General features: G+C 42.6%; 1 protein-coding gene across 1 annotated transcript; it reads right to left on the reverse strand.

Moving 5' to 3' along the window:
- LOC147604508 (uncharacterized) lies at positions 1–25,283 on the reverse strand. The gene is made up of 4 exons (XM_086794739.1): positions 25,161–25,283; positions 12,017–12,357; positions 9,792–10,878; positions 1–261 (listed from the first exon to the last, which is right to left on the reverse strand). The coding sequence occupies exons 1-4, from the start codon at positions 25,281–25,283 to the stop codon at positions 1–3; spliced, it is 1,812 nt and encodes a 603-aa protein (XP_086650865.1).
- Between the last annotated feature and the right edge of the window lie 1,101 nt (positions 25,284–26,384).

Genomic DNA, 26,384 nt, shown 5'->3' on the forward strand with positions numbered 1-26,384 from the left:
CTACACCAGTACTTGCTGTACCTGATTGCCCGTACACTGTATGGCAGTCGTACAGTATGGTACTTGCTGAAAAACTGACTGTACAGCCTGTACAGGTCCTGTGCGCAGCCAGTCCAGTAGTGAAACAGTCCCACAGCCCTGCGCTCCTTTATCCACAGCACTTGCGCAGCCAGTCCAGTAGTGAAACAGTCCTACAGCCCTGCGCTCCTTTATCCACAGCAAGACCAGCAGTCGTACAGCACTGTACGGCTGCTGTACGGCCTGTTACAGCTCTCAGCCCACAGAAAACAGCAACAAGACTAGTCTTCAGCAGCCGCGTGGAGCTTCTGTGCTTTTCCACGCATGAGAGCCCACTTTTGCTCCACGACTCCCAAAAGGGAAGAGAGAGAGAGAGGAGAGAGGAACTTACTCCAAAAGTGGCTCCTCCCCCAAAGTAATCCCTAGGGCCCCAACTTTAATAAGTTCCTAGGGCCACTAAGGCCTAGGGGCAAACTCCAATAAACATTAAAACTTAATGTTTCTAGTTCCCCCCTTCACACCTAGGGATGTCCACACATCTTAAACACTGTCCGGGCACCCCCCATGTGAATCATAAAATATTCTGACTCTGCAACCACCATGCCCACACTTGTCCTGCTCCATTTTCACAGGGCCATGACATACCCCCCTCTTGAAAGATGGCAAGCGTCCTCGATTGCATTCTGGTGATGCATCAAAATATCCAAAGTGAAATATACAATATGGCAAGATCAGCGTCCCAATCTCTCTGAGCCATACACATGTATCAACATTCACTGCAAACCAATGGCATAGTAATAGTCCAAGTTGTATACCACTGTGAACCATACATATCCACAAAAATCTCCATGTGACTAGTACACATATATCATAGAAGTCCCATAAACAGATGTACTGTCAGCCTCAGTACCTTCGGGTGGGATAAAATCTGCACCAAGCGACCTCTAGATGTCATCTGAGCCTGTCTGTATCAAGGGAGTGGAGGTGCTACCCCCCTCTTGAGCATCAGGTAATGCTCCAGACCCATGCTCTGCTGAACCTGAATGAGCCACAATAAGAGTCGGCTCTAACTCAAAGGCATCGAGATAAAGCTGCAAAACCTGAGGTGAATCTGTTAAGTCACCTTCCTCCATCCACTTCGCATCCATCGGTGAATAGTTCTTGAACTTCACAAGATAGCGACGGGAAACTTTACCTCGTACCTTCCTTTCTTTATGTGCCAGTATCTGCTCTGGAATCAGAACCTCATCAAGTTCCTCAACTTCCGGCTGAGCCTCATCTGATACATCCTCAGGCACATCCCCACGGAAAGGTCTAAGAAGACTCACGTGAAAAGCATTGTGAATCCTCCAGTGATCTGGTAACTTCAAACGATAGGTTACCTCACCAATCTTTTCCAAAACCTGAAAAGGCCCATAATATCGCATGCTCAACTTAGGGAATAAGCGCTCTTTACCCTTCATCTTCTTGAGTCTAGCCTTTTCAAAGCGCAAAAGAACCCAATCACCCAATGCAAACTGTAAATCACGTCTGTGACGGTCTGCGGCTTTCTTTTGCTTCTGCTGAGTTTTCTGGAGGGCCAACTTAACTCTCCGATAAGCTTCATCCAAGCTCTCCACATACTGATCAGCCTCAAAGATCTTATCCTTTGTATGCAAAATGGGTGGTATCTTCTTCCCTCCTTCTACAATCTCAAAAGGCACCTTGCCTGTCGAGCTATGTACAGTGTTGTTATATGCAAACTCCACTAGAGGAAGATACTTTTCCCATTGTTGCTTGTGCTCGGACACATAACACTTGAGAAGATCCAACACTGTAGAGTTAGCCTCTTCTGACTGACCATCTGTCTGTGGATGAAATGACGATGAAAACTTGAGAGTTGTACCCATGTTGTCGAACAACCCTCTCCAAAACAAACTCGTCATCCGTGGATCACGGTCACTAATGATAGACGTAGGCAAGCCATGATACTTGAAGATGTTCGCCATGAACAACTTCACCATATGATCCACTTTAATTGTCTTCCGCACGGGAATGAAATGAGCCTGCTTACTGAACCTGCATATGATAGTCCAGATGCCATCATTGCCCGTTTGTGTCCGTGGAAGATCAAATACAAAATCCATGGCAATGCTCTCCCAAGGTCTATCCGGAAGAGGTAAAGGCTGTAATAACCCTGGTGTCTTCTGACGGTCAAACTTTACCTTCTGACATACGATGCATTGCCTCACAAAGGCATCAACATCTCTTCTCAAGGTTGGCCAATAAAAGAAAGTCTCCACTGCTTTGACCGTGGCGTCAATACCTCTATGACCTGCATACGGTGGAGCATGACTTTCAATCATAACCTTGAGTCGCAATGGCCTGGTAACACACAGTCTGCCATGCATCAATAAAAACCCATCTCTGAGAGTATAGTGCTCATGCCGCTGACCCTCAGACATCTGATCATACAACCTTTCAAAATCCTCATCATGGGCATACTGCTCTTTCATTTCATCAAGCTCATGATGATAAGCAAGTGAAACTGCAGAGACTTGTGGCTTGCGTGACAAAGCATCTGCCACTACATTCTTTTTGCCTTCGACATGCACAATCTGGAAATGAAACATTGACAAAAAGTTTGCCCAACGCATATGCTTCTCTGAAAGCTTAGTCTGCGTGAGGAAGTAACGCAAGGTCTGATGATCTGTCTGTACAGTAAAATCAGCCCCAAGCAAGTAGTGTTTCCATGTAGAAAGAGCGTGAATTACAGCCAACATCTCTTTCTCATACACCTGCAGATGCTTCTCGGCATCTTGCAAAACTGTACTCTCATAGGCTATCACATGTCCCTCTTGCATGAGAACTGCACCAATGCTACTTCCACATGCATCACACTGGACAACAAAAGCCTTTCGGAGGTCCGTTAACACCAATACTGGGTCCGAAGTAAGCTTTTCTTTGAGCTTTTTGAATGCTGTAATTTCCCGATCAGCCCATCTAAACGGAGTTGCTTTCTGCGTCAAAGCATGAAGAGGCGAAGCAATTTCAGCAAAGTGCCGTATGTAACGCCTGTAATAGGAACACAATCCTAGAAAGCTGCGTACATCATGCACGGTCCTCAAAGCTGGCCAATTAAGTATTGCTTCCACCTTTCCTGGATCCATACGGACTCCATGACCAGACACAATATGCCCCAAGAAATGTATCTCCTGCAAAAAGAACTCACTCTTCTTGCCATTAACCACCAACCTATGGTTTCTGAGTTCTGCAAACACAATGGCCAAATGCCTTCTATGCTCTTCCTCAGTTCGTGAATGCACAATCATATCATCAAAGAATGTGCCCACAAACTCTCTATGAGGTCTGAAGATCCTGTCCATCATTCTGTTAAATGTGGCAGGCGCATTCGTTAAACCAAAGGGCATAACCAAGAACTCATACAACCCAAACGTGGTTCGGAATGCTGTCTTATGCACATCCTCGGGTCTAATGCGTATCTGATGATACCCGCTTTTCAAGTCAATACGACTAAAAACTGTGGAGCCGTGTAAGCGGTCCAATATGTCATCGATCCTCGGTATGGGGAATCGATTCTTGATGGTATTCTTATTCAGCGCCCTGTAATCTATACACATGCGCCAAGAACCATCCTTCTTCTGCACTAAGAGCACAGGTGAGCAAAAGGGTGATGAGCTAGGCTGAATCAACTCCTTATTCAATAGCTCCTGCACCTGACTCATAATCTCTTCCTGTTGGGCTGCACTAACACGATACGGCGGTCTATTCGGTGGAGTACTACCAGGAATCAGATCTATGGCATGATCTTCTGGCCTCTCAGGAGGTAATTCTCCTGGCAATGACTCGGAAAAACAGTCTTGAAACCCACTTAAGAAATCAGCCCTGTCCTTATCTAACATTGACAAATTAGACTTAGACTCATCATCCTGTGCATCCTTTACATAAATCAAGTACGCGGAAAGATGCTTTTTCATTACTGATGAAATCGCCGAAGCGGATACAATAGGAACAGATTCCCCTTTGAGTTTTACATCCAATACATGCTCTTTCCCTCTATGAGTCAGAGTAATTTTCCTATTGTAAGTATCCACCACCGCATGTACCCTGTGGCACCATGGCATCCCCAACAAAACATCACAGCCATCCAAAGGCATGATGAAGAACTCTTCACTGTCCACATAACCCTGTAAATGAAGCCGAAGCTTCCCAATGATAGGAGTAACGGGTTCTGCATACCCTGGACAAGCCATATTTGCCTCATGTAACGGCCCCATCTCCTCTGCGCGAATCCCCAATCGGCCAGCCAAATCTGGTGAAATGAAGTTGGCTCTAGCACCTGTGTCAAAGAAGATCAAAGCATTCTGATCTCTCACTTTGCCCCATGCCCTGCACAACTCTGTAGCTTCACCACTTAGCTGCTCCCCCACAAGATCAGGAACTAAGCCTGCAGAAGGCTTTGGTTTCTTTGGCTTGGGCTCTCCTTTATTGTCAGGGTCCTTTTTGGACGTTCTTTTGGGACAATTAAATGACATATGCCCCTCTTCAGTACAGTAAAAACACTTTTGAGCATCTCTCAAAGCCTGTCTTTCCTCAGAAGTCCTTTTGGGCATTGGCAACTTCTTATACTTTGTCTCTGAAGACCCTTTAGCATCACGAGAAGCATGCCCAAATTTTTCAGCTTTCTTGCTCAATTTCTTACTGCCTTTAAACCCAGATGAACCACCTGTGAGTAACGCATTAGCTGTCATAGCATTTTCAATCATCTGTGACATGTTCGTTACTCTTGTCTTTATACAATAATCTCGTACCTCTTTGGGCAGCCCACAACAATACTTCTCAACCTGCTCAGATAATGGCACGGCACGATAAGAAGTCACTGGGAGTAGAGCTTCCCAAAACTTCTTGTTATAATCCTCCAAACTATCACACTTTGAAGCATCCAGCTTGTGCCATGCGGTCATAACATCCACCTCAAATGTAGATGTGAGCCATACGGAAGAGAAAACCTGTTTGAATTGGACCCATGTGGTGGGTGCTATGCCCTGCAAAAGAAGAGTAGACCACCACTGCAAAGCATTGCCCTTGAGAAAAGTGGCAGCTTTCCTCACCTTTGAGGACTCTGTGTAATTCCCACCAGAAAAAGCAGCATCAAACTGCTGTAAAAAGGTAAGTGCCTTCAATTTATCCTTGGCCCCACTGAAAGTGTCAAACTTCACTGCAGCTCCCCCTTCCTTGTAATCCTTCGCCTTTCCCATAGGCGTTAGATTATCATATGGAAGTGGTTTCGTGAGATTGCTGCCCCCAACATTCATACCCATCATTGGGTCAACATTTCCCATTCCCATGCCAGGCATACCATACATTCCAACCATGTTTCCATACATTCCATTATGCATACCTGGCTGCATGCCACCAAACATATTGCCTTGCATCCCAGGTTGCATGCCTCCAAACACATTTCCTTGCATACCGGACTGCATACCACCATACATATTCCCTTGCATGCCAGGCTGAAAATTGGCTCCAAAAGGCCCATACATACCCATGCCTCCCTGAGGATAACCCCCAGTCATGGATTGGAACACCGAGCCACCACCAAAGTACCCTGGATGCATGTTCTGCTGAGGAATAGGTGGCTGTCCATAGAAGGAACTCTGTGGGTTAGCACCAAAAGCATGCTGCATGTTCGGAAACTGGGCAGGAGATGGATCCTGTGGAGTGGTACCACTATGACCCTGAGAAAGATTCTTTGAACGAACCTTCTTCTTCTTTTTCTGGGGCTCTGTGCGGGGCTCTGAGCGAGATCTCAAAAATTCAGCAAATCTCTCACTCTGAGTGAGCTGCATAAAAGTATCCATAACACTAGCCAAGCGATCTTTGAACCGAGCATCATCATCCTCTTTACCATGCACATCTTCTGACTGTGTTACATCCTCATAAGGCTCAACATCTGCAGCCTGTTCTCCTGCAAAAATATCCTCAGATACATCTCTCTCAGGAGAAGTCTCTTGCTCTTCTTCTTCATGATAGAAGTACTCTTCCTCTGTATCAGACATGATTGCTGAATTTTCAGCGATGGCTTTTTCCAAAGCAACCACGAGCTCACCCCCTTCAGAAAGTTGATGATTGGTCCCGGGGACGGAACCTTGAAACCGGCCTCTGATAGAAAACCAGAGTGCGGTAGGAGCAATCACCCGTCCACTTGTAGTCTAGATGAAAAACAAAACACAGATTGGAGCTAGAGTGCCCAAATCTGAAAACACAACGAGACCTGTTGGCCCCAAAGCTTGGCGCCCCTTGCGGTATTTCTTTATTCAATTAAAATAATATGTATGGCTGAGTACAACACAAAAACCAGCCAAGAGTTTACACCTGTAAGTCCAATCTGACTGCCCACAAATCCTTCTCAGCACAGAGGATCTATGCACACAGATCTGTGTCCTCAAGCAACACACTGTGTCTCCCTCTGATCAGCCAAGATCACAAAGCAGGCCAGCCATGGGCATACATCTGGCATAACTCAAGAGCATGATACATCTTCTCAGCTCAAACATACATATGCTGTTCAATCTCTGTCTTAATCTCTTGTCAATCTGCTATACCCCTCCTCTCACAAGGAGCCAGATAACACATACCTGCAGCAGACATCAAGCAATAGAAAGAGAGATGGATGAACAGAAACAGAGCTTACCAAGTTCAGCTCGTGAAACAACACTGGAGGAAGCAACAGCACCAATCTGTGCCTGCAGGCACTTGAATCCACAATCCTGCTTCACACATGTGCTTGCACTTGCCTGTATCCTCCTCCTGATGCTCACTCCTATGCTGTCCTTGAAAATACAGATCTGAAAATCAGCACTGTACCCGTCTGTACCGCCTCGGGATACGTGCCACGCGTTGTACTTGCATAAACAGCCTGCTGTCCACTTCTGTACCTGCCTGAATCAGCATACACAGTTCTGTCCAGCACCCTGAAAAGCGCCGCCTACACCAGTACTTGCTGTACCTGACTGCCCGTACACTGTACGGCAGTCGTACAGTATGGTACTTGCTGAAAAACTGACTGTACAGCCTGTACAGGTCCTGTGCGCAGCCAGTCCAGTAGTGAAACAGTCCTACAGCCCTGCGCTCCTTTATCCACAGCAAGACCAGCAGTCGTACAGCACTGTACGGCTGCTGTACGGCCTGTTACAGCTCTCAGCCCACAGAAAACAGCAACAAGACTAGTCTTCAGCAGCCGCCTGGAGCTTCTGTGCTTTTCCACGCATGAGAGCCCACTTTTGCTCCACGACTCCCAAAAGGGAAGAGAGAGAGAGAGGAGAGAGAAACTTACTCCAAAAGTGGCTCCTCCCCCAAAGTAATCCCTAGGGCCCCAACTTTAATAAGTTCCTAGGGCCACTAAGGCCTAGGGGCAAACTCCAATAAACATTAAAACTTAATGTTTCTAGTTCCCCCCTTCACACCTAGGGATGTCCACACATCTTAAACACTGTCCGGGCACCCCCCATGTGAATCATAAAATATTCTGACTCTGCAACCACCATGCCCACACTTGTCCTGCTCCATTTTCACAGGGCCATGACAACGAGGGTAATACAACTCTTCCAGTGGAATTCGGAGGAATAGTATCTATTGCCATCCTTGACAGTGGGGCTAGAATCAGCATTGCCACTAGATCCATATGGGAAAAATGGGGTAAACCGACGGTCAGGCGAACTCGCATGAATTTGCAGTTAGCTGACGGGAGCTTAGAGAACCCTATTGGACTTTTGGAGAACATAACTGTGAAGAGTTGTGGCATTGAATACGAACAGACTTTCGCAGTTGTCGACTTCGGGAAGAACGCAAACTATGAGGTGATTTTGGGACGCCCATTCATGAGACAATTCAAAATGATCCAGGATTGGGGTTACAACTACTTGTACCTCCGACATGAAACCGCCATCACAAGGGTTAACCTCAAAAATCATTCTCATAGAGATGTGACCTATACGCCTATGGAAGAATTCGATTCAGCATCGTCAGAGTGCTCAGAGTCTTCAAAAGAGGACGACCAAGAGAACCTATGGGTATGCGGAGCTTCCAGAACAAGTGTTGTTACCGACGGTTCCGAATGGTGCAAGGACGTAATGGACGAAGCATATATTCCTGTTCCTTTTCCAAAAGAGAATGGCCCAAATCTGACATCTCAAAAGAGGCATTCAAATCAGCCTTAAAATCAGTAATATGACTCTCATTTGGTCCTGTGAGCAACATGTCATCGACATAAAGAGCAATGATTAGATGTATATCATCCGCATGTTTTACATACAAAGTGCTCTCAGTTGGACTATTCTGAAAACCATGTGCAGTCAAATATGCATGAATCTTTTCATACCAAGCTCGTGGAGCTTGCTTTAAACCATACAAAGCCTTTTTTAACCTGCACACTTTGTTTTCCTGCCCTTTTTGAACAAAGCCACGAGGCTGCATAACATACACCTCCTCATGCAAATCTCCATTCAAGAACGCAGTCTTTATGTCCAATTGATGTACATTCCAACCATTATGAGCTGCCAATGCGCAAATGCTACGAATGGTAGTCATACGACAAGTAGGTGCAAAAGTCTCATCAAAATCAATGCCCTTTTCCTGAGCATAATCTTTTGCAACAAGTCTCGCCTTATAGCGATCAACACTGCCATCTGGCTTTCGACTTGAAAACCCACTTACATCCAATGGCCTTTTTACCAACAGGCAAATCACATAAAGACCATGTACCATTCTTCATGATAGCATCGTATTCATTTTGCATTGCAGCCAACCAATTTTCTGAATTTTGTGTCTCATCAAATGATAAAGGTTCTTCCTCATCACACATACTAGACATTGCCAAAGCATAACAATCTGATGCATAAGAGGTATGCTGAAAACCTGAACGAGTACGACTAGACATAGGTGCATCAATTTTACTGTCACGCAAAGTCTGCACCAGCCATTTTTGCATGCGTAGGTTGTACATTTGCCTCAGTAGGACGTACATGTGAACTTCCACCTGTAAAAAGAGGCAACAATGTATCAAATACATCCCATGAGCTCACACCGTCTCTTTGGTACATGATAACAAAGGTTGCACAACATCTTCCACAAAAACATCTCGACTAATCAAGATACGCTTTGACTGCGGATGATATAACCTGTAACCCTTGCTCTCAGCATTGTAACCAACAAAAATACATTTAACAGCCTTGTCATCCACTTTTCGGCGTTGTTGCATAGGCACTAAAGCATAGGCCAAACAACCAAATACATGCAAGTGACCAATTGATGGCTTCTTGCCATACCAAGCCTCATATGGTAGACTGCAAGGCCTTAGTAGGACACCTGTTTAAAATGTAAGCTGCACACATGACAGCCTCAAGCCAAAAAGCATGTGGCAACGCTTGGCTCTTAACCATACATCATGCCATTTCCATCAATGACCTGTTTTTCCTCTCAGCAACACCATTTTGTTGAGGCGTATATGGCACTGTAAACTGGTGTTTTATCCCACGACTAGCTAGAAATGCATCAAACTCTTTAGACATGTACTCCCTCCCTCGATCTGAACAGAGGGTACCCACAGTACAACTAGATACATTTTCAGCTATAAGTAAGAACTGTTTGAAGCACAAAAACACTTCGGACTTTGCCTTCAATGGATATACCCATGCATGCCTTGAGTAGTCGTCAATGAAAGTCACGAAGTACAAATGATTCCCAAATGACGGAGTTTGTATTGGACCACATACATCACTATGTATAAGCTGCAATTTGCAAGTGGCCCGTACAGAACCATCTTTTGGAAAAGAAGAACGCTGCATCTTGCCCAAAATACAGCCTTCACAAACATGTTTTGATGGTGCCTCAAGAAGGGGCAACGAAGTAACCATATCAGATTTCTGCAAACGCAGCAAACTAGTAAAATTCAGATGACCAAAACGAGCATGCCATAGTTTTGTATCTGAAACTGCCTTGGAATCAAAAACTGCATTTGCTGAATCTTCCACACACTTGTCATACATATTGAGCCTATACAGACCACGAAACAAGGTGCCAGATGCCATAATCGTATCGCCTGAAGTCAAATCATGAACAGTACATCTGTCATCCACAAATTTTACTACAAGTCCAAGTCTAGCAAGTGCAGAGATAGACAAAAGATTCTTCTTTATCCCTTGTACATACAAAGCATCTGAAAGTGTGAAAGAGCTACCATTTGCAGCTGTAAGCACAATTTTTCCAACGCCCTTTACTAGGTAAGAAGCATTGTTGGCACATGTGATAGTATTCCCGTTAGGGACAGCCTCAAGACAAGTGAACATAGCACAATGTGAGGTAATGTGCTTTGTAGCACCACTTTCAAAATACCATACATCAGAGTCAACAGAAACTGCCATACATGTATCATGTAGAGATGGGTCATACTGGCAATACACACTAAATGCCCATTCTGCATCCTGCACAACATTTGCAGAATCTAAAGCCGTAGAAGCATCCGCTATGATGGCTGCATTTGACTCTTTCTTCTTTGTCTCTTTAGCCTTTAGCTTAGGGCAATTTTTAATGACATGAGTTGTCTTACAATAGTTGCACCTGGTCTTTTTCTTGCCTTTGTCACCTGTTTTCTCAGACTTATTGCTGCTACCTGTGGAAGGAGATGTAGTGGTAGACCTGCTAATAGGAGAAGAAACATTAGAGTTGGCTGCCTTGCCACTTCTTCTCTGTTGTGCAGCCACAAATGCCTGATCAACTACACGTTGTCTAGTCCTGTTTTGCCTAGACTGCGCCTCTTGTAAGAGCTTGTTCACCAAAATATCATACGTGACAGCATCAGGTCTGTCCTCATTAACAAGTCTCCAAGTAGAAACAAAAGTCTGATATGACTCTGGTAATGCATCAAGAACAGTCTGCACAAGAGAATGATCTGGAATAATCTCACCTGCAGAAAGCAACTGCTCTTTGAGATCTTTAATCTCAGCAAGAAAAACATTCATGTCATCTTCCTCCTGCATAATCTTCGATTCTAGCTCTTTACGCAGGTAAGAGATTTTTGCCTCATTTCGACCTGCATACAACCCAGCTAGAGTATCCCAAGCCTGTTTTGTTGTTTTAGCTAAACGAATGTGTGGGGTGATATTACGTTTGACAGAAAGTGCAATCAAGGCATGAGCCTGCACATCTTTACCATCCCAATGAGCTTGTTGAGCAGACGGTAAAACAGCAGCAGCAACAACAGAGCTGCTCGAACCTGCAACATCCTCAATAAATCCTACATCCACAGAACCTGGACGTACATCCAAACCCTGCACAATGTTCCACACTCCTTTTGAAACCAAAACATGTTGCATCATGTATGTCCACAGTGGGTAATTGCTGTCTCCATCTAATTTGTCATCAGCAGAGACAACATGCGAAATACATCACTGCTGTTATCAGCCATGGCCGGTGACTGAAACTGATATAAAAGCTGCTTGCAATGAAGCAAATACTGAACAAAAAACAGCACGTGCTATGTAGCCCAATCCACAATAGACTATGTATGCCTGTTTTGCAAAAAATTACTCTGTCGAAATTTCTGCAGAAAATGACGAAAACTGCTGTTGTGCAGACCTTCTGTAGCAAAAACGGAGCCTGAAACGGCCTCAGATGGGATTTTTGAGCCTGTAAATGCTCGTAAAAGCTTACCTCAATCGGAGAATGCGAGTTGAAGGGTGCTGGCGACGCTGCCCGGGGAGCCGATGCCTGCTTTGATACCAATTGTTGGATTTAGGGTTGTAGAAATGCACACACAAAGCTTGAGGAAGAAGGAGAAGCTCAAGAGCACACAACGTAGGAAGTATATTTACTTAGTGTGCAAGTACAAAGATAAGATTGCTCTAGAATGATGGGCGTATATACAATGCACGGGGAAAAAACCTCCTAGTGAGGGAAAAAGTGCCCCGGCGGTCCTAAGTGTGTTCACACACATCAGTGCCTAGATATGGCAGCAATCTGGGTTGTGCTAGCCGCTGCTTTGTGAGGTGGGCTCTTCTCCAACTGCTTCTCTCCTTCTTTTTCTCCTTCTTGTTCTTTTGCCTTCTCCTTGGATGATTCAGTTTTGGATGAAGCAGGAGAGTTGAGTTGCATCCATTCTTTGGCCTGTAGCCATTGCTCATATGACATGATGTTGAATGGATCATCTTTCGTTTGTAGTGCTTCTCTCCTTGGAGTTACAACAGGTTCTGTCGGGATTTTGGGTTTCATGGGGATGGGTAAATTCTCTTCCTCGGGCTCTTCGGCCACCAGTCCCCTCATTTGCTTAACTTGCTGGGCAAACTGCTCAAGTTTTGCAGCAAAGTCCGAGGCTTTTCTCTTTGTCCCAGAGGTCTTTCTTGGTTGCTATTCATGCCCTTTGCCTTTTGCTAACTGCTCTTGGACCAAGCTCCGGCCCTGAGTTTCCAGCATTGTTTGTTCTCGAAGTTTTTCCATCCTCTCATCCCGTGCTATGCTTTGGAGTGGGTCCTCCCGATGTTTGGTTTGCCTTTCCAGATCTACCATTCTTGTTGCTTCCTTCTTCTGATATACCCGCTTTACATGTAGAGTTTTTGTTAGTCGAGCATCTACATTTGATGTAAGGTGTATAGAGGTTCCATACATTTCTAAGAGAGTCATCTTCTTTGAACTCATAATACTCACACAAGTGTTACCACATTTCGTACAATCAGCATCTTGAAGTGAAAAGAAGTTAAGATCCATCAAAAGTTCTTTAGCAAGAAGATGTTTGCCTTTAGCAGCTAAGGATTTGCACACTTCAAATTCAACCCCATCACAATTAAATAAAAGAAGTAAGGTGTCCAAAGAGAAGGGGACAGGATGGTTCATAGTGTTAGCATATGCCAGAGATTGTGATCAAGATCAAGGGCATCAGCCTCAATTTGTCTAGGAGGAAGAAGAGGAATGACAAGAAAAGGATCAACTTTTGAATTGGAAGATTTGGGAGTAGCTCTGTTATTTTCAGGTTTATAGAGTGAAGAGGTGAAAGACCCTAAAGCAAGTTTATCAGCCATGGGGGGTTGGGTAGAAGAGGAAGACTCAGCTTCTTTAAGAAAAGAAGAGAGTTTAGCCAAAAGTTTGTCAACCAAATCTCTAGCTTTAAAAAAGGGTTCTTCCATTTAAATTTTCAAGGTCTTGAACAAGAGATAAAAAGAGATCAAGTTTTTCTATACCTACCCCAGGCTGAAAATTGCATGTGTTAAGAAAGAAAAGCCAATCATTAATACCTTGAGTAACAAGAGTCAAAGAGGAGTCTTAGATAAGAGCATTAGTTTCAAAATCAATAAGCATGTTATAAAAGGCAGAAAGATTGATGCAAGAGAGAATGGTTTGAACCAACCAAGAAGGAGCAAGAATAGGAGTATAGCCAAGCTTGGTGAGGTCAGGTAACCAAGAAGAATTCTGCAAGAAATCACCAAAATTTACAAGGTATTAGAAAAAGAAGGAACTGAGAAAGTTATACAATAAAGAAACATCCTAGGATAACTATATGTTTCATGGTATAGTAGGGTGACGTTTCATGTGTGTGTTACAACTTTAACCCTTTCAATTAGAGAATATCTTAGGGTTACAATAATGGAAAGGTAAGCACTTTGCTTATATTTCATCACTTAAAAGCACACATTTGAGAGGCCAATAATAATCATTAATTGGACGTCTTCTCAATGAGTACATAGATGAGATTACATAATACAGTGAGAAGTAGCATGAAGAGTTTTCCTAGATAGCCAAACCATGGAGCTATAATGCAAGAGAGAAAGGGAGGAGGACAACATCATCCAATGACCACCACCAAATACATAACTGGAACAACTGTTATCTGCACCATCAAAATAAAACATAACCTTAGTACATTATGCTTTAATTTTGGAAGACAGGTGCCAAGGATGTCTCGGACTTGTTATCGATGTCCATGTAAATGGCATGGTAACAAGGGACAATCAGTCTTCCACTAGGATATATTATTATGGTAAATAAGCAAAGATATAATATCTGCGAGAATCTAAAAATGTATCATGAATTTTATGAAAGATTTAATATTTAGTGTTTCAATTATTTAGAAATTAAGTCTTTAAAGGATATCAATCCTGAGAATTTTGATATATATTCAGATTGTTCATTTCAGAAGCAGATTATGTATATTATTGAAAGTTAACTTTAAATTGTGAAGTGTAACAGCCTTTCTAGTTAATCATCAACGTTAGTGACAGTCAGTGTGGTAAGGTGTTCTGTTTCAAAGTGATACCACATTGAATCTAGAGTAAAAAGGTTTGGATTCACCAGTCTACCCCCATATGTGAGGCAATTTAGAGAAAGAATCATCACTTCCAACTTTACAAACATCTTACAGGGCCACCTTGAAAATAGAGAAGTAGGGTCGATTTTTTAAGGTTTCACTATGTGTATTATACTATAGTATAAACCTTAAGAAGAAAAAAGCTCATGTGTTGTTACTGCATCAATTTAGAAAACAAACTATTAAGCATATGCATAGGGTATTAATCGGAATGATTCTGACAGTCTGAGTCACACCTCAAGAGGCCTTTGGAGTAGTCAGGTATACTACACTTGGTGTATACAGTTTGAGCATTACCAATCATCCATAAACATGTATCATAGATCAGCAGGGAGTTCCAAGCAACATAAATACTAAAACATGGTCAGGTTAATGAATTGTCACCATCAATTTCGCCAGCTTTTAAGTATTTAAGTACTTAATTGCACCAAAGAAAGTAGAAAAAATAGTTTAACTGTTGTACAGTCTGTACATATACTATCTGGAATATTTTATGAAGTGTGGAGCACATGAAAAATTACTCCTAAGGGAGACCAATTAGGTCATGTGGAGTAGACCAGAGGATGATTAACTAACCAGTCAATCAAAGGAAAGGACTATAAGAAGGATTACAAATTAGTTGAATGAATATCAAGGCATGGTATTCATCTTTAGATGGAATGGACCTACAGTAAGAAGTATCCATTTATGCCCATCAGGCAGTCAGTGATGAGGAGACCCATAATTTGGTAGTCTCAGAGAAGTGTAGCATAAGACTATCTCTTTCTATTTGAGTCATATTTGCAGAAGAATCAGGCTTTAAATAATGAAAGTCAGATGAAAATTGGGGAAGGCTATCAATATACTGAGACAATTTAATCTCAAGGTTCCATAAATTCATCTAGCCAGGTCTGTGATATCCTCACAATTTTTAATCCTTGGTAAAAGCATATAGTTAATTACCATAAGGAAAGAGTTCAATCATCCTTGGTTACAATCACAAATACTTAATTAACCTGATACAGACTATGTAGCATCATGTAGAGAAACATATAGCCAGTTACCCAATGTATACCAAGCATCATATTGCAGACCAAGCAACAGTTCCTATGGCTATACAGTAGTAGGTGGGGAGTATGAAAACGTAGAACCAACAGAGGTATTTCACCATTCACCACTTGAGTAGGTGGGGAGTATGAAATCCAAAAGTTGATATAATCAGTCAAAAGACATTATGCCATAAGAAATGTAGTAGATTAGTATCAACTTGGTCCATCATTTAAGGTTACTTGTCTTTCCAACAAGTACATTTTGTCTAAGTATAGGATTCAATATTAGTGCATGAGTCAGCTATTCAAAGAAAGTTTGGATGTAATTTGAAATTAGAGGGAAGCGTTAAAAGAGTTCATAGACTCACATAGTCATAAGCTTTTTCCATCAAATTTTCCATTCTTTCAATATTTGATTAAACCATTTTGAAATTATCATTACATATGTTAGTTAAGTTATATTAAGAACCTGAGACATGAAACAATTTGTTTTAATTAGTTTAGATATCCACAGATTTTAAAACATGTGAAAATTTATTTCAAGGAGAAAAGAAATAGAGAACCTATTACTGCATTTCTGATCATCAAGGACCTGTTAAAGGATTTTTAATCTATTTAAATGTAAATATTCAAGCTTTTTGAAATATTTCTTTCCACAATCGAAATCTGGAAAGCCAAGTTAATTAAAATAACAAGGTCAAGCTTACAGTCAAGATGTACTAATAGAAACCTTCCCATACTATATCCAAGGTCCATTGTTTTTCATTGAATCAGTTATGTAGTAGAATAGCGACGAGTGTATTTTAATTTAATTTTTGAGTAAGTGGTCCTAAATTAATGTGTTCTGAGATTGCACACTATATCAAATCAAAATGTGAGACTTCTTGAAGCATTGGTCTAATAATTCAAGGGGTTAACTAATGAGGAAAAATGAACCAATAATTAACCATCATTTAATCCAAAATACATTTGCATGTACCACCGCCTAACAGAAAACAATATGTATAGAGCAGGTAGTATGAAGTACTGATCAAATTTCAAAGAGAACCTTAGACCATTAGCATCACAAAGCATATGGTTTTAAAGAACACTGTACTAGTAGCAGGAGATCCCCCTACCTGAGGAGAGGAGGAAGAGCCACCCTGTTGAGAAGGGGGCCCAGTGGTAAAGCCAAGTTGTTGCTGCTGGAAGTAGCCATGGTGATGAGTGGATGATGAGGAGAAGGTGCTTTAAATTTGGCAAGAGCCCCTCCTATGAAATATGAATGTCCGATAATTAGAGATGGCACCGCCATCAGCCCTGTATGCTTTAATGCAGCAGTAGTAGCAGAGGAGAATGAAGGGGCTTTCCACCAAAATTAGGAATAAAAAGCGGGCGCCACATCTAGTGTGCGTGTACAGAGAATGTGTCATAATCTTGGGGTTTATTTCATTTCATAGGTTATGAAATGGGTTAAGAAGGGTAGGTGGGAGTTGGCAGTAGGAGAGAGGGTTCATCTAACTACTAGCAATACTCAACCGGTTGGAAAAGTGAGGAGGTTGTGCAAGTCATTAGATGTCAGAGGATAAGAGTACAAGTTCTAAGTGGGGGTTCTCACAAGGTGTTAGATGTGACTTCTTGAAATCCAAAGAAGAAGAGAATCAGTTAATGTTCATGTTTACTTAGGTATCCCCTTAATTGATGAGTGTGGGAACATGTAAGTAGGAAAAAACTTGACCAAGCCTACAAAATATCAGGATAAAAACTTGATAAGGTTAGAACTTAGAATGTGTATGGAAGAAATTGTGTGTGTGTGTGTGTGTGTGTGTGTGTGTGTGTGTGTGTGTGTGTATTGCACGCGGTCAGCAAGGCAGGCCCAAGTCTAGAGGGAGGGCATAGGCAGGCTTCATGGTTTGCATGTTTGAATGCTTAGCTGCAAACACAGAAGACACACCTGAATTGTCCAAAGCAGTATGCAAGGCTTGTTGTATAGCCTCCATGCCATGTCTCTCAAGACTGGAGGTGGCTGAGCGTTTGACCCGCTCTTTTCGATCAAGAGCAACCAAATGAGAGGCGGGCACGCAACAGATACCGGAGTCGAGGATGAAGGTCTAATCAGCTGCTGTAATGCCACCATCCATAGAAGTAGATAAAGGAAACATGGGAGATTCTAAGGGACCAAACGCGCAAAGCAGTTCTCATGGTGTAGCCCTAGGAAAGGGAATGCAAAGGCATCATCTCAAATCTACCTTTTCAATTGTAGAACTTGCTTTTAGGGTTGCCTTCTTCAACAGAAAATCACACACATTTACACCAACTATGGCATCTAGCTTTCGTACAAGACTAGCTTCATCATCCCTGCTTCTTCACAAGCACAATACAAGCATGGTGCGTACAAGTGCAATGCAGAGTGGTTTTACTCTTTCTCTTCATACAGCAAGGCTGTACATCTTTGTAGGACAATTTAACATGGAACGCAGAGCACAGTTTCTCTCTCTCTCTCTCTCTCTCTCTCTCTCTCTCTCTCTTTCTTGTCGACGTGGAGAGAGAGAGAGAGAGAGAGAGAGAGAAGCTCATAGTAGGGCCGATCTTTCACTACACGCAAGCGAATGCAATACTCTGCGTTCCATGTTAAATTGTCCTACAAAGATGTACAGCCTTGCTGTATGAAGAGAAAGAGTAAAACCACTCTGCATTGCACTTGTACGCACCATGCTTGTATTGTGCTTGTGAAGAAGCAGGGATGATGAAGCTAGTCTTGTACGAACACACACACTCTCTCTCTCTCTCTCTCTCTCTCTCTGGAGTAACCAGGGTTGTATTAAACCGTACTGTCTTCCCATAGGTAAACCGTATTGTCTTCCCATAGGTCTCTCTCTCTTTGGAGTAACCAGGGTTCTTTGGAGTAACGAGGGATGTATTAAACCATACTGTCGTCCCATAGGTCGGCAAAGCCAAACACTACGAGCAGTACCAATCAAGAGATGTACATAGAAAATCCTAGAATCGGGGTGGTTGATGTGATGTGTGCAGAATAAACCACTCCGGCACGGCATAATGCCAATGCAAGGTCCCACTGGAGAAGTGGAAGAAAGTCGATGCACATCCCCACGTGCGAAGAAACTCAAACCGCCTCTACTCGGTTGCTCTAAAATTGCCATGATAAGCATCCCAGAGGCTCCAAAGAGTATGCAAAAGCTCCTACCAAATAATCCAAAGAGTGGCAAAAGATAGGGAAGGCTCTACACCAAGAACGTGCGAATTGTGGGCCTTCCATATACACCAAAGGCAGATGCTAGCAATAGTAGCGAAGATAGGCTCCCTTGGCTGATCAACTACAACATGGGTGGCTACTAGAATCATGGATATGGAACCATGGTGGTAAGTGTCAATATCTAGTAGGAATGCATGATTAGAATTCTCACCCTCAAAGAATAGATGCGGTCCGCGAAACTATAGCAACCAAGAAATCGCACCCCAAGTCTGACAAACTCCCACACGGGGTAGCAAGTGATAAACCGATCTCCAAATGAGTTGTGCATGAGTGCATATCTGGAGAGACGAAAAACTCTCTCACTTGTAGCAAGAGTAGTATGATCCACATGTAGCTCAATCCAATGGGATTCGCATCCCTTTCGGAGCTAGGGATTCAACCCATACCGGTGCACAAAAGCTTATCCATTTGATGGAGAGAATGCTAAGAATACTACCACCATTGACATAGACTTAACACACACACACACAAGCTCAATCTTGCTATTGCTCACTCACTCCTCATCCCACTCATTCATGCATCCAAACAAGAAGAAAGCTTAGCTATTGCATACACAAGATCAAAGCATTCTTCATTCTCAACACTCATTTCTGTAGTATGCACACAAACCTTGAAGCTATCAACAAGAAACATGCACACTAGAGATTTGACATGAGAAGAGAGACAATCATCAACTCATTGCATTGAATTAACAAAAAATAGAACTTACAACAATGTAGTTGGGGAGAGAGAAGAGCTTGCACCTCTATGGGAAAAGAGGGAGAGCTAGTCTCAAGAGAGCTCAAACATGAGTTTGCCCAATGTGTGCATAAGCTCTCAAATGAGCCACTTTTTATACAAAAACTCTAAAACTCCCAAAAGTTCCCATGTGGGATTATTGTCAAGCCCACTCCCACACTCATCTGTAACTTGGAACTCCTTACAAGAGCCCTAAGTATCTTTTTGTTGCATCCTTGCATTGATCTTCACTCGTCACGCAACACTCCTCCCTTCCTATTTTGCGCACGTCCTCGAGCGCGGTAGAAGCAAGAGCTGCAAAAAACAATGGATACAAGTAAAGCCTTTTATTGAAAAAAAGAAAAGAAAAAGAAAGAAAAAAACCAGCAATGACAATCTCACACGTGAGCATACAAGTGAAAGGCTGATTAGAGTTTTAAAGAGTGCTAAAAGAAGTGAGTATAGACTAGTCAAAGTGAGACTAAGTGGTAGATAGTGCTATGTAAAGGCAAGTGTGCTTGTACACCGTAGGTTATGACCGCAGTCTCAATGTTCTACAAGTATTTAAGTTATTCCTAAGTGGCAAACCTACTCCTAAATATGAGCAATGGTGATTGGATCTTTTTTTTCTTTTTTTTAAAAATAAATATTTCTTTTGGTGTGTGTAAAAGATGATAAAGAGGAAGGTTTCATCCCAATGAGACCCAAGCAATGGCCAAGAGACCTCCGCCCAAGAGAATCCAAAGGCCGCTAAGTATCTCAAGGGTGACAGACCCTCTTCTTTCTTTTTGACATAAGGAGTACCCCATGAAGATGAGGGCATCGGTCTCGAGGGTCCATAATGTACCCCAGAATCCTACCAACATCTATCAAGGTGATAGAGTCCTTTAAGATCTTTTTCGGAATCTTTTAGACGTCAGTGTTCACCCCATGGAAACCAAGGTATCGGCCCCAAGGTGCTAAGACAACCCCAGGTCCTACCAAGCATTCCACATAGCTGTAGACACGTCATGTCTCGATTCACTTGTATATATTTTGTAGGGCATATTTTTCGTAAATTTCTTTATTAATCCTAGCACCTAGCCCATACCTAAGAGATAGCTACCACTAGGGATAACTAATATACCTTGAGAGCATAAGAACTTGGCATACTTCGTTGGTATATATCCTACACTGTCTTCAAATAGAAATAGCTTCTACTAAGTCCTCTAAGAATCTAGAAATCGCTCACCACATTTTAACAACTAATTTAAAACTTAAACCAGCCAACTGTGTGTGAACATGCAAACAATGTATCCAAAAGGTAAAAGCACTGGTAAGGTACAAGCCACTGGTGCTGACAAAATAGCTTGCACGATACCTATATCCATCTCCTTTGTCAACCTTTTATGCATGGAGGGTATCCTCAAGGTTTGAGAACAGTTCTCATATTCTCCCAAATATGATGGTAAGGTTTTCATTGTATGCTTACTTCTAGGAGAAACAATTGTATGAACTTCCTCCTGGATGCTTGGGCGTCTAGAGTTGTTTTCTATGCCCCTGGTAAAATCCACCTCAAAAAATGGAGGTGAAATAATAGAGGACATATTCTCATTAACTTTCTCATGAACTGCTGCCCACATCTCATTTGCCATGTCCTCGTTAGCATCAATAACTTCATCATTGCATGGGAAGACAAGGCTAGGTGGTGGCAGAATACCTCCTTTCAATTGGGTGTCAATTGGTGCAGACCTCTCGTTATGAGCTTGTGAAATGAGCTCACTTTTCATTTCCCGACTTGATGACACTTTTGGTATGGTTTCTAATGTTGGCTTAAGAGAGGTTGGGCCCCGAGGGATAGGTGGAGGTGGTCCCTCAAGTATTGATTGAAGTATTGATTGAGCTTCCCTAATGAGTTGCTGATGTACAGCTAGATTGATCTTCTTCCCACGAGGGTTTGGGTATTCTTGAAGCTTCTTGGGTAGCTCAGATAAAGCTGCAATGCGACTTCTATGAGCATCAATGATGGCATCTAGAGTCTCATTCACCTTATCCACAAAAACAGAATCCAGAACTATCCTCGGTCGTACTAGCCTCATCTTGTTTAGCACTAGGCCCAGGTTGAGGTTGATGCTTCTCATGCACTTCTTGGGATGTAAAAGTTTGATCCTTCATGTTATGTTTAGAGAACTAGTGGATGCACTTTTAGTTCGTTTGTTGTGGTTCTTTTTCCTCCTGGTCTTTTTTCTATTGGAATGTAGTGTCTTGTCCACTAGATTTGTCTTTGCATCCCTAGTTCGAGGTGTCTCATCAGTCTGCATTTCGGCATTTCGTGTCTGTGATCTAGTCATGACTCTTAGTGGCACGACATCCTCATTCTCAGATGAAGGTGGCGATGAACTGCCCCTACAAGGTTGAGTGAGACCTTTGGTTGAGAGATGCCCTCCTCATGTGGTTTCAGCAAATAATCCTTTGGGAAGTGTTCTACACAACACCCTAGACAATATCTTTCAATTGGTGAAAACTGTGGTACTGTTGTATTGGATCGAGCTGTTTGCCTTGAGCGATGTGGACATTCACGAGCCCAATGGGGTTCTCCGCACTCATAACAGGGACCCATTAGTTTGGCTTCTACTTTCCTTTGCTGCCATTGACCTGAGGGGCCTGGAGTCCTAGGTTGGTAGCCGCCTAGCAACAAAGAATTTTGTTCCCCTGGTTGAGCCTCCTGTGCTTGGCTTGGGTATGCGGGACTTTCAAAGAGATTTTCCTTGGATGAATATGATGCATATTCCTCCTCCACATAGCCTGGGTTTACCAAGTCTCTACATATATTTGATCTGTCGTAGTCAACAACCCTCACAGGAGCAGTCCCAGGAGCAGGAGGTTGAGCACCAAGAACAGGTCGTGCTTGCTCTTGTGCCATCGGTGGCCAAAATTAGTATACTATTGATACATTTGTGGAGCCACTCCACCCCTTTGCTGCTCACGCGCTCGTCTCATTCTTGCAATGCGAGTACATTTCTGTGTGGTGTGGGTAAAGTTCCAAGCACAGGCCTGGCACCACTTCTTTGTGGGTTGGTTTGTGACTAGAGGAGAAAAGGTATTACATTCTTCGGTTTTATGGTTACCGCCACATGCTCCACAAAGATGAGGACCTCTAGGTAGTACACTCCTCATTCGTTGCTGCTGTTGTTGTGGCTGTATGGGTGGGTGATAAGTTTGTCCCAATCTCCTTAGTACTAAGTTAGCTATCTGGTCTGGATTAACTAGCGCGCTAGACCCTGAACTTTGGTCATCATCCCACTGATCTCTAGGTTTTACCTCAGGGCCAGTACCATCTTGGAATTTGAAGTTATCGGTGAAATCCATAGCATCATGGCAACACTCATTGAAATTTGTATGCTTCTTTGCATAGAGATGTGTATGCAGTGTTGAATTTTTGAGGCCTTTTAAGAAGAGAGAAATTAATCGACTCTGGGTGGGTTTCTCATCTTCTGGGGGCAACGATTAATGTATTGCTTCATCCTATTTACACAATCTCTAACACTCTCATTCTCGCCTTGCTTGAAAGAGTAGATGTTTGCTACCGTGTCATGTTGAATCCCCATCAAGGAAAAAGCAGCAATGAATCTCTGTTCCAAAACTCGTAAAGAAGATTTGTCTGAAGCCTCTAGTGCCTGAAACCAAGCAAGGGTCTTTCCCTCAAGAGTGAGCCCAAATCCTTCAATTTGAGTATGCTTGTCAGCCACTTGCTCAGCTCGAACACCTTGCCTAAATGCTGCTACATGGTCATATGGATCTCCCGACCCTTCATACTTCTTTACTAGTTTCTGAAGAGTTGATGGTCTTACTTGTCTTGAATACTCGTCATAGGGCCTACGGCCTCTCACTCTCAGTGGGAATTGTTCCTCTCTTTGGTAAGATGGTCCACATGCATTCCAAATTGGTGTGGGTCCCCTATTACCTGCCTCACCAATCCCCTCCAAAGATCTTATCACCCGCATTTCAGGAGTTGCATTTATGGGAGGCCGAGTTGGTTCCCCTACCCTCCCGATTGTCATAGTGAGAAAAACGTTGTTGTGGTGTGATCTGTGGTTGCACTTTTGGTGTAGGATAATGTCTTGGTGCTAGAGTTGGGCTACTAGCAGTGGTCCACTTTGATGTTGAGGGTCCCTCTCTAATGAACTCTCGTAGGGGAGGAGCAACAGTTTCTCCAAGAAAGGCTGTCTCTCTTGGTTTAGCTGTATTTGTTGAGAACACTTCCATGAATAATGGTTGTCCTTTCCACGTGAGCTCCCGAATCTCCTTCCAATCTAAGGTTCGGTATTCATTGGCCCATTTATCAACGATTCGGTTCATTTGTCCTGCAAGCTTCTCGACTACCACCACAAGTGCTAGAGAAAGATCTAGCTCTGGCAATCTAGTTGTGGCAGACTTCTTGAAGTGGGTCATCCTGTAAGACCATTTGTCACTGGAATTTGTCGTACAAACTCCCATTGGTTCTCAGTCCCCTGATCCATTTTGCTCTTGTCTTTCCTATCCTTTTCCAAATTTAGATCTACAAGAAGTAAATCATCTATTGATGGCTTTGAGGACTGGGCATTGGATGGTCCAGGCATGTCCGGCTCAATGAGCCAATCATCTCTAAACTCCCTTGCTCTGGAAAGCTTTGATAAGTCTAAGAACTCGCTTTTAGAGAGCTCCCCTAATTTGTCTACATTCTTTGGATGATAGGTGACTTCGTAGAGCGAACACCATTTCCATCCATGTACATGTTACCCTGGTCATTGACTAGAGGTGCTCTATGAAGTTCTGAGAAAAAGTCTGCGATCTTAACTAGATACCGTTGTTGTGGATCTCTAAAGATCTCAGCTCCTTGAGCATTCGTGCTCCTTGAGCATTCATGTAGACATATTAGAGTCTCACATTGAGTGTTAACCCCATGGTGTCGGCTTCAAATGGATTAAAAGATCTTGTGGGTGTCCTATTTGGGGCTAAGGGATGACTATTTGATGGCCCTAGATTGTCCATGGACAATGAGCTAGTTGTTCTGGAAAAGGTATCAGATTGGGATTCGGAAAGGGTTTCAGCAATATCTGCCAAATTTCCTACTGATTGGGTCCCACTTTCCTGCGTAGGTACTCTAGAAGGTGCCCTAGGCTCTATGGCAGTGTCTATGTGACGTCTCGACCGTAAGTGCATAAGGTCAATTTTTTGGTTTTTTTTCTTTTTTTCTTTTTTTAAATAAATATATATATATCTATATATATATATATATATATATATATATATATATATATATATATATATATATATATATATATATATATATTTTAACCCTACCTAACCACTAAATGCAACTAACATGAATGTGTATGTAACTATCTATTTTTTTTTGTTCTTTTTAATTTTATTTTTTTACTTTTTTAAACTTTTTTTCCTAATTACACAAAAATATGAATTACGTTAAAAAATACTAACTATGCACAAAATTACAAAAAATTTAAAACAATGCAAGTTACTCTAATTATGCAAAAAATTATAAAAGTTTTAAAAAAATGTAAATTATGGACTCAAAATAAAAACACAAAAATTATTTTATTTTTTTCGTTTTTTTGTTTTTGTATTTTTTGTATTTTTTTTTGTATTTTTTAAATTTTTTTCTTTCTTTTCTCTCTTTTTTAAAATTTTTTTTAATTATATATATATTTTTATTTTATTATTATTATTTTTTCAAAAAAAAGCAATTAACAAGGAAGTTAACAAAAATAAATAATAAATAAAAAAATAAAAAATAAAAAAAATCACTAACCTTATCAGCTCTGGATCGTGCGCTCTGCTTCACGTTCTCTGCTGACGCATCATCCTTATCCCTCTCCTCCACATGCTTACCACCGTCTTCTTCTCTCCGTCTCGCCGGTTGCTTCACGTTCATTGCGGCTCAGCCCCAGGCTCTCGCCTCCTTCGCCAACTGCAGCCGCCTCTGCCTTCTTCTCTGCCCGCTTAGCAGATGCCTCTCGCCGGCCAAAGCTCTCACCACCTAGCCAGCTGCACACGGTCAGTCTCCTCCACGCGGCCACTCTTCACAGTCTCCACGCCTCCTTCACTTTGCTTGCGGCCAGCCTTCCACTGCTGCAGCCGGGACAGCAACTCTCCTCCACGGCCACTTCCTTTCACACAACCCTTCACTCTCTTTCGTCTGCAACCACCCCGCTTTCTTTTGGCTTCGCTCGCCTCCACGGCTACTTCCTTCCACACGCCTTCGTCTGCTGCGCCACCTCTTTGGCCACGTCAGCTGTGCAGCCACCACTGCTTGGCCTTCCGCCTGCTGCCCTTTTAGATGCCGGCTCTCTCCACGCTTGCACCCACTTCGCAGCTTTAGCCGCCTCCAGCTGCCTTGCTCCTTTGCCAGCTCATTCACAGCCAGGCGGCCCTTCACATCTCCCACACGGCCAGTCTCCTTCTCAGCCACTCTCCACACGGCCTCCTCTAATGTCTGATTTCAACCGGCCACGTCAGATTGCTTATAGAGCCGTTTTAATAATGTTTTTAGTAAGGTTTTAATATGCCTTACTATTTACATAATACACAGGCACAGTTCTCTTTGTGTGTTTTTTTTTTAAAATATAACAAAAATAATTTCTTCTCCTCTTTTTTTCCTTTCTCCCTTCTCTTTCCCTCTCTTCCTTAAGCGGGCTTCACGCTTGGGAGCCTATGGAGCTTGCATAAGCTATGGAAGAGCTTAGCAACGCACCTCTTTTATTTTTATTTTTTTACTAATTACATGTTAGCGAAAAGCATGAAAGCATGAAATGACAAAAAAAACAATGAATGTAAGCATAATGACGGTACTTGAAAAGGAATAAAAGCAATAAAACTAAAAAACAATGCGGGAGAAATCTCAACCGCTCAATGGTTTTTTTTCTTATCCTAACCTTATCCACTCACACCGGGATCGCACACCCGACCTTAACCTAATCACTCAATGGTTTTGCAACCAAAAGAGGAAATAGTGGTGGTTTTCACACACTCTCAA

The sequence above is a fragment of the Cibotium barometz genome, chromosome 61 (genome assembly GCF_041138505.1).
Source record: "Cibotium barometz isolate CiBa-2024 chromosome 61, ASM4113850v1, whole genome shotgun sequence".
NCBI classification, from domain to species: Eukaryota; Viridiplantae; Streptophyta; class Polypodiopsida; order Cyatheales; family Cibotiaceae; genus Cibotium; species Cibotium barometz.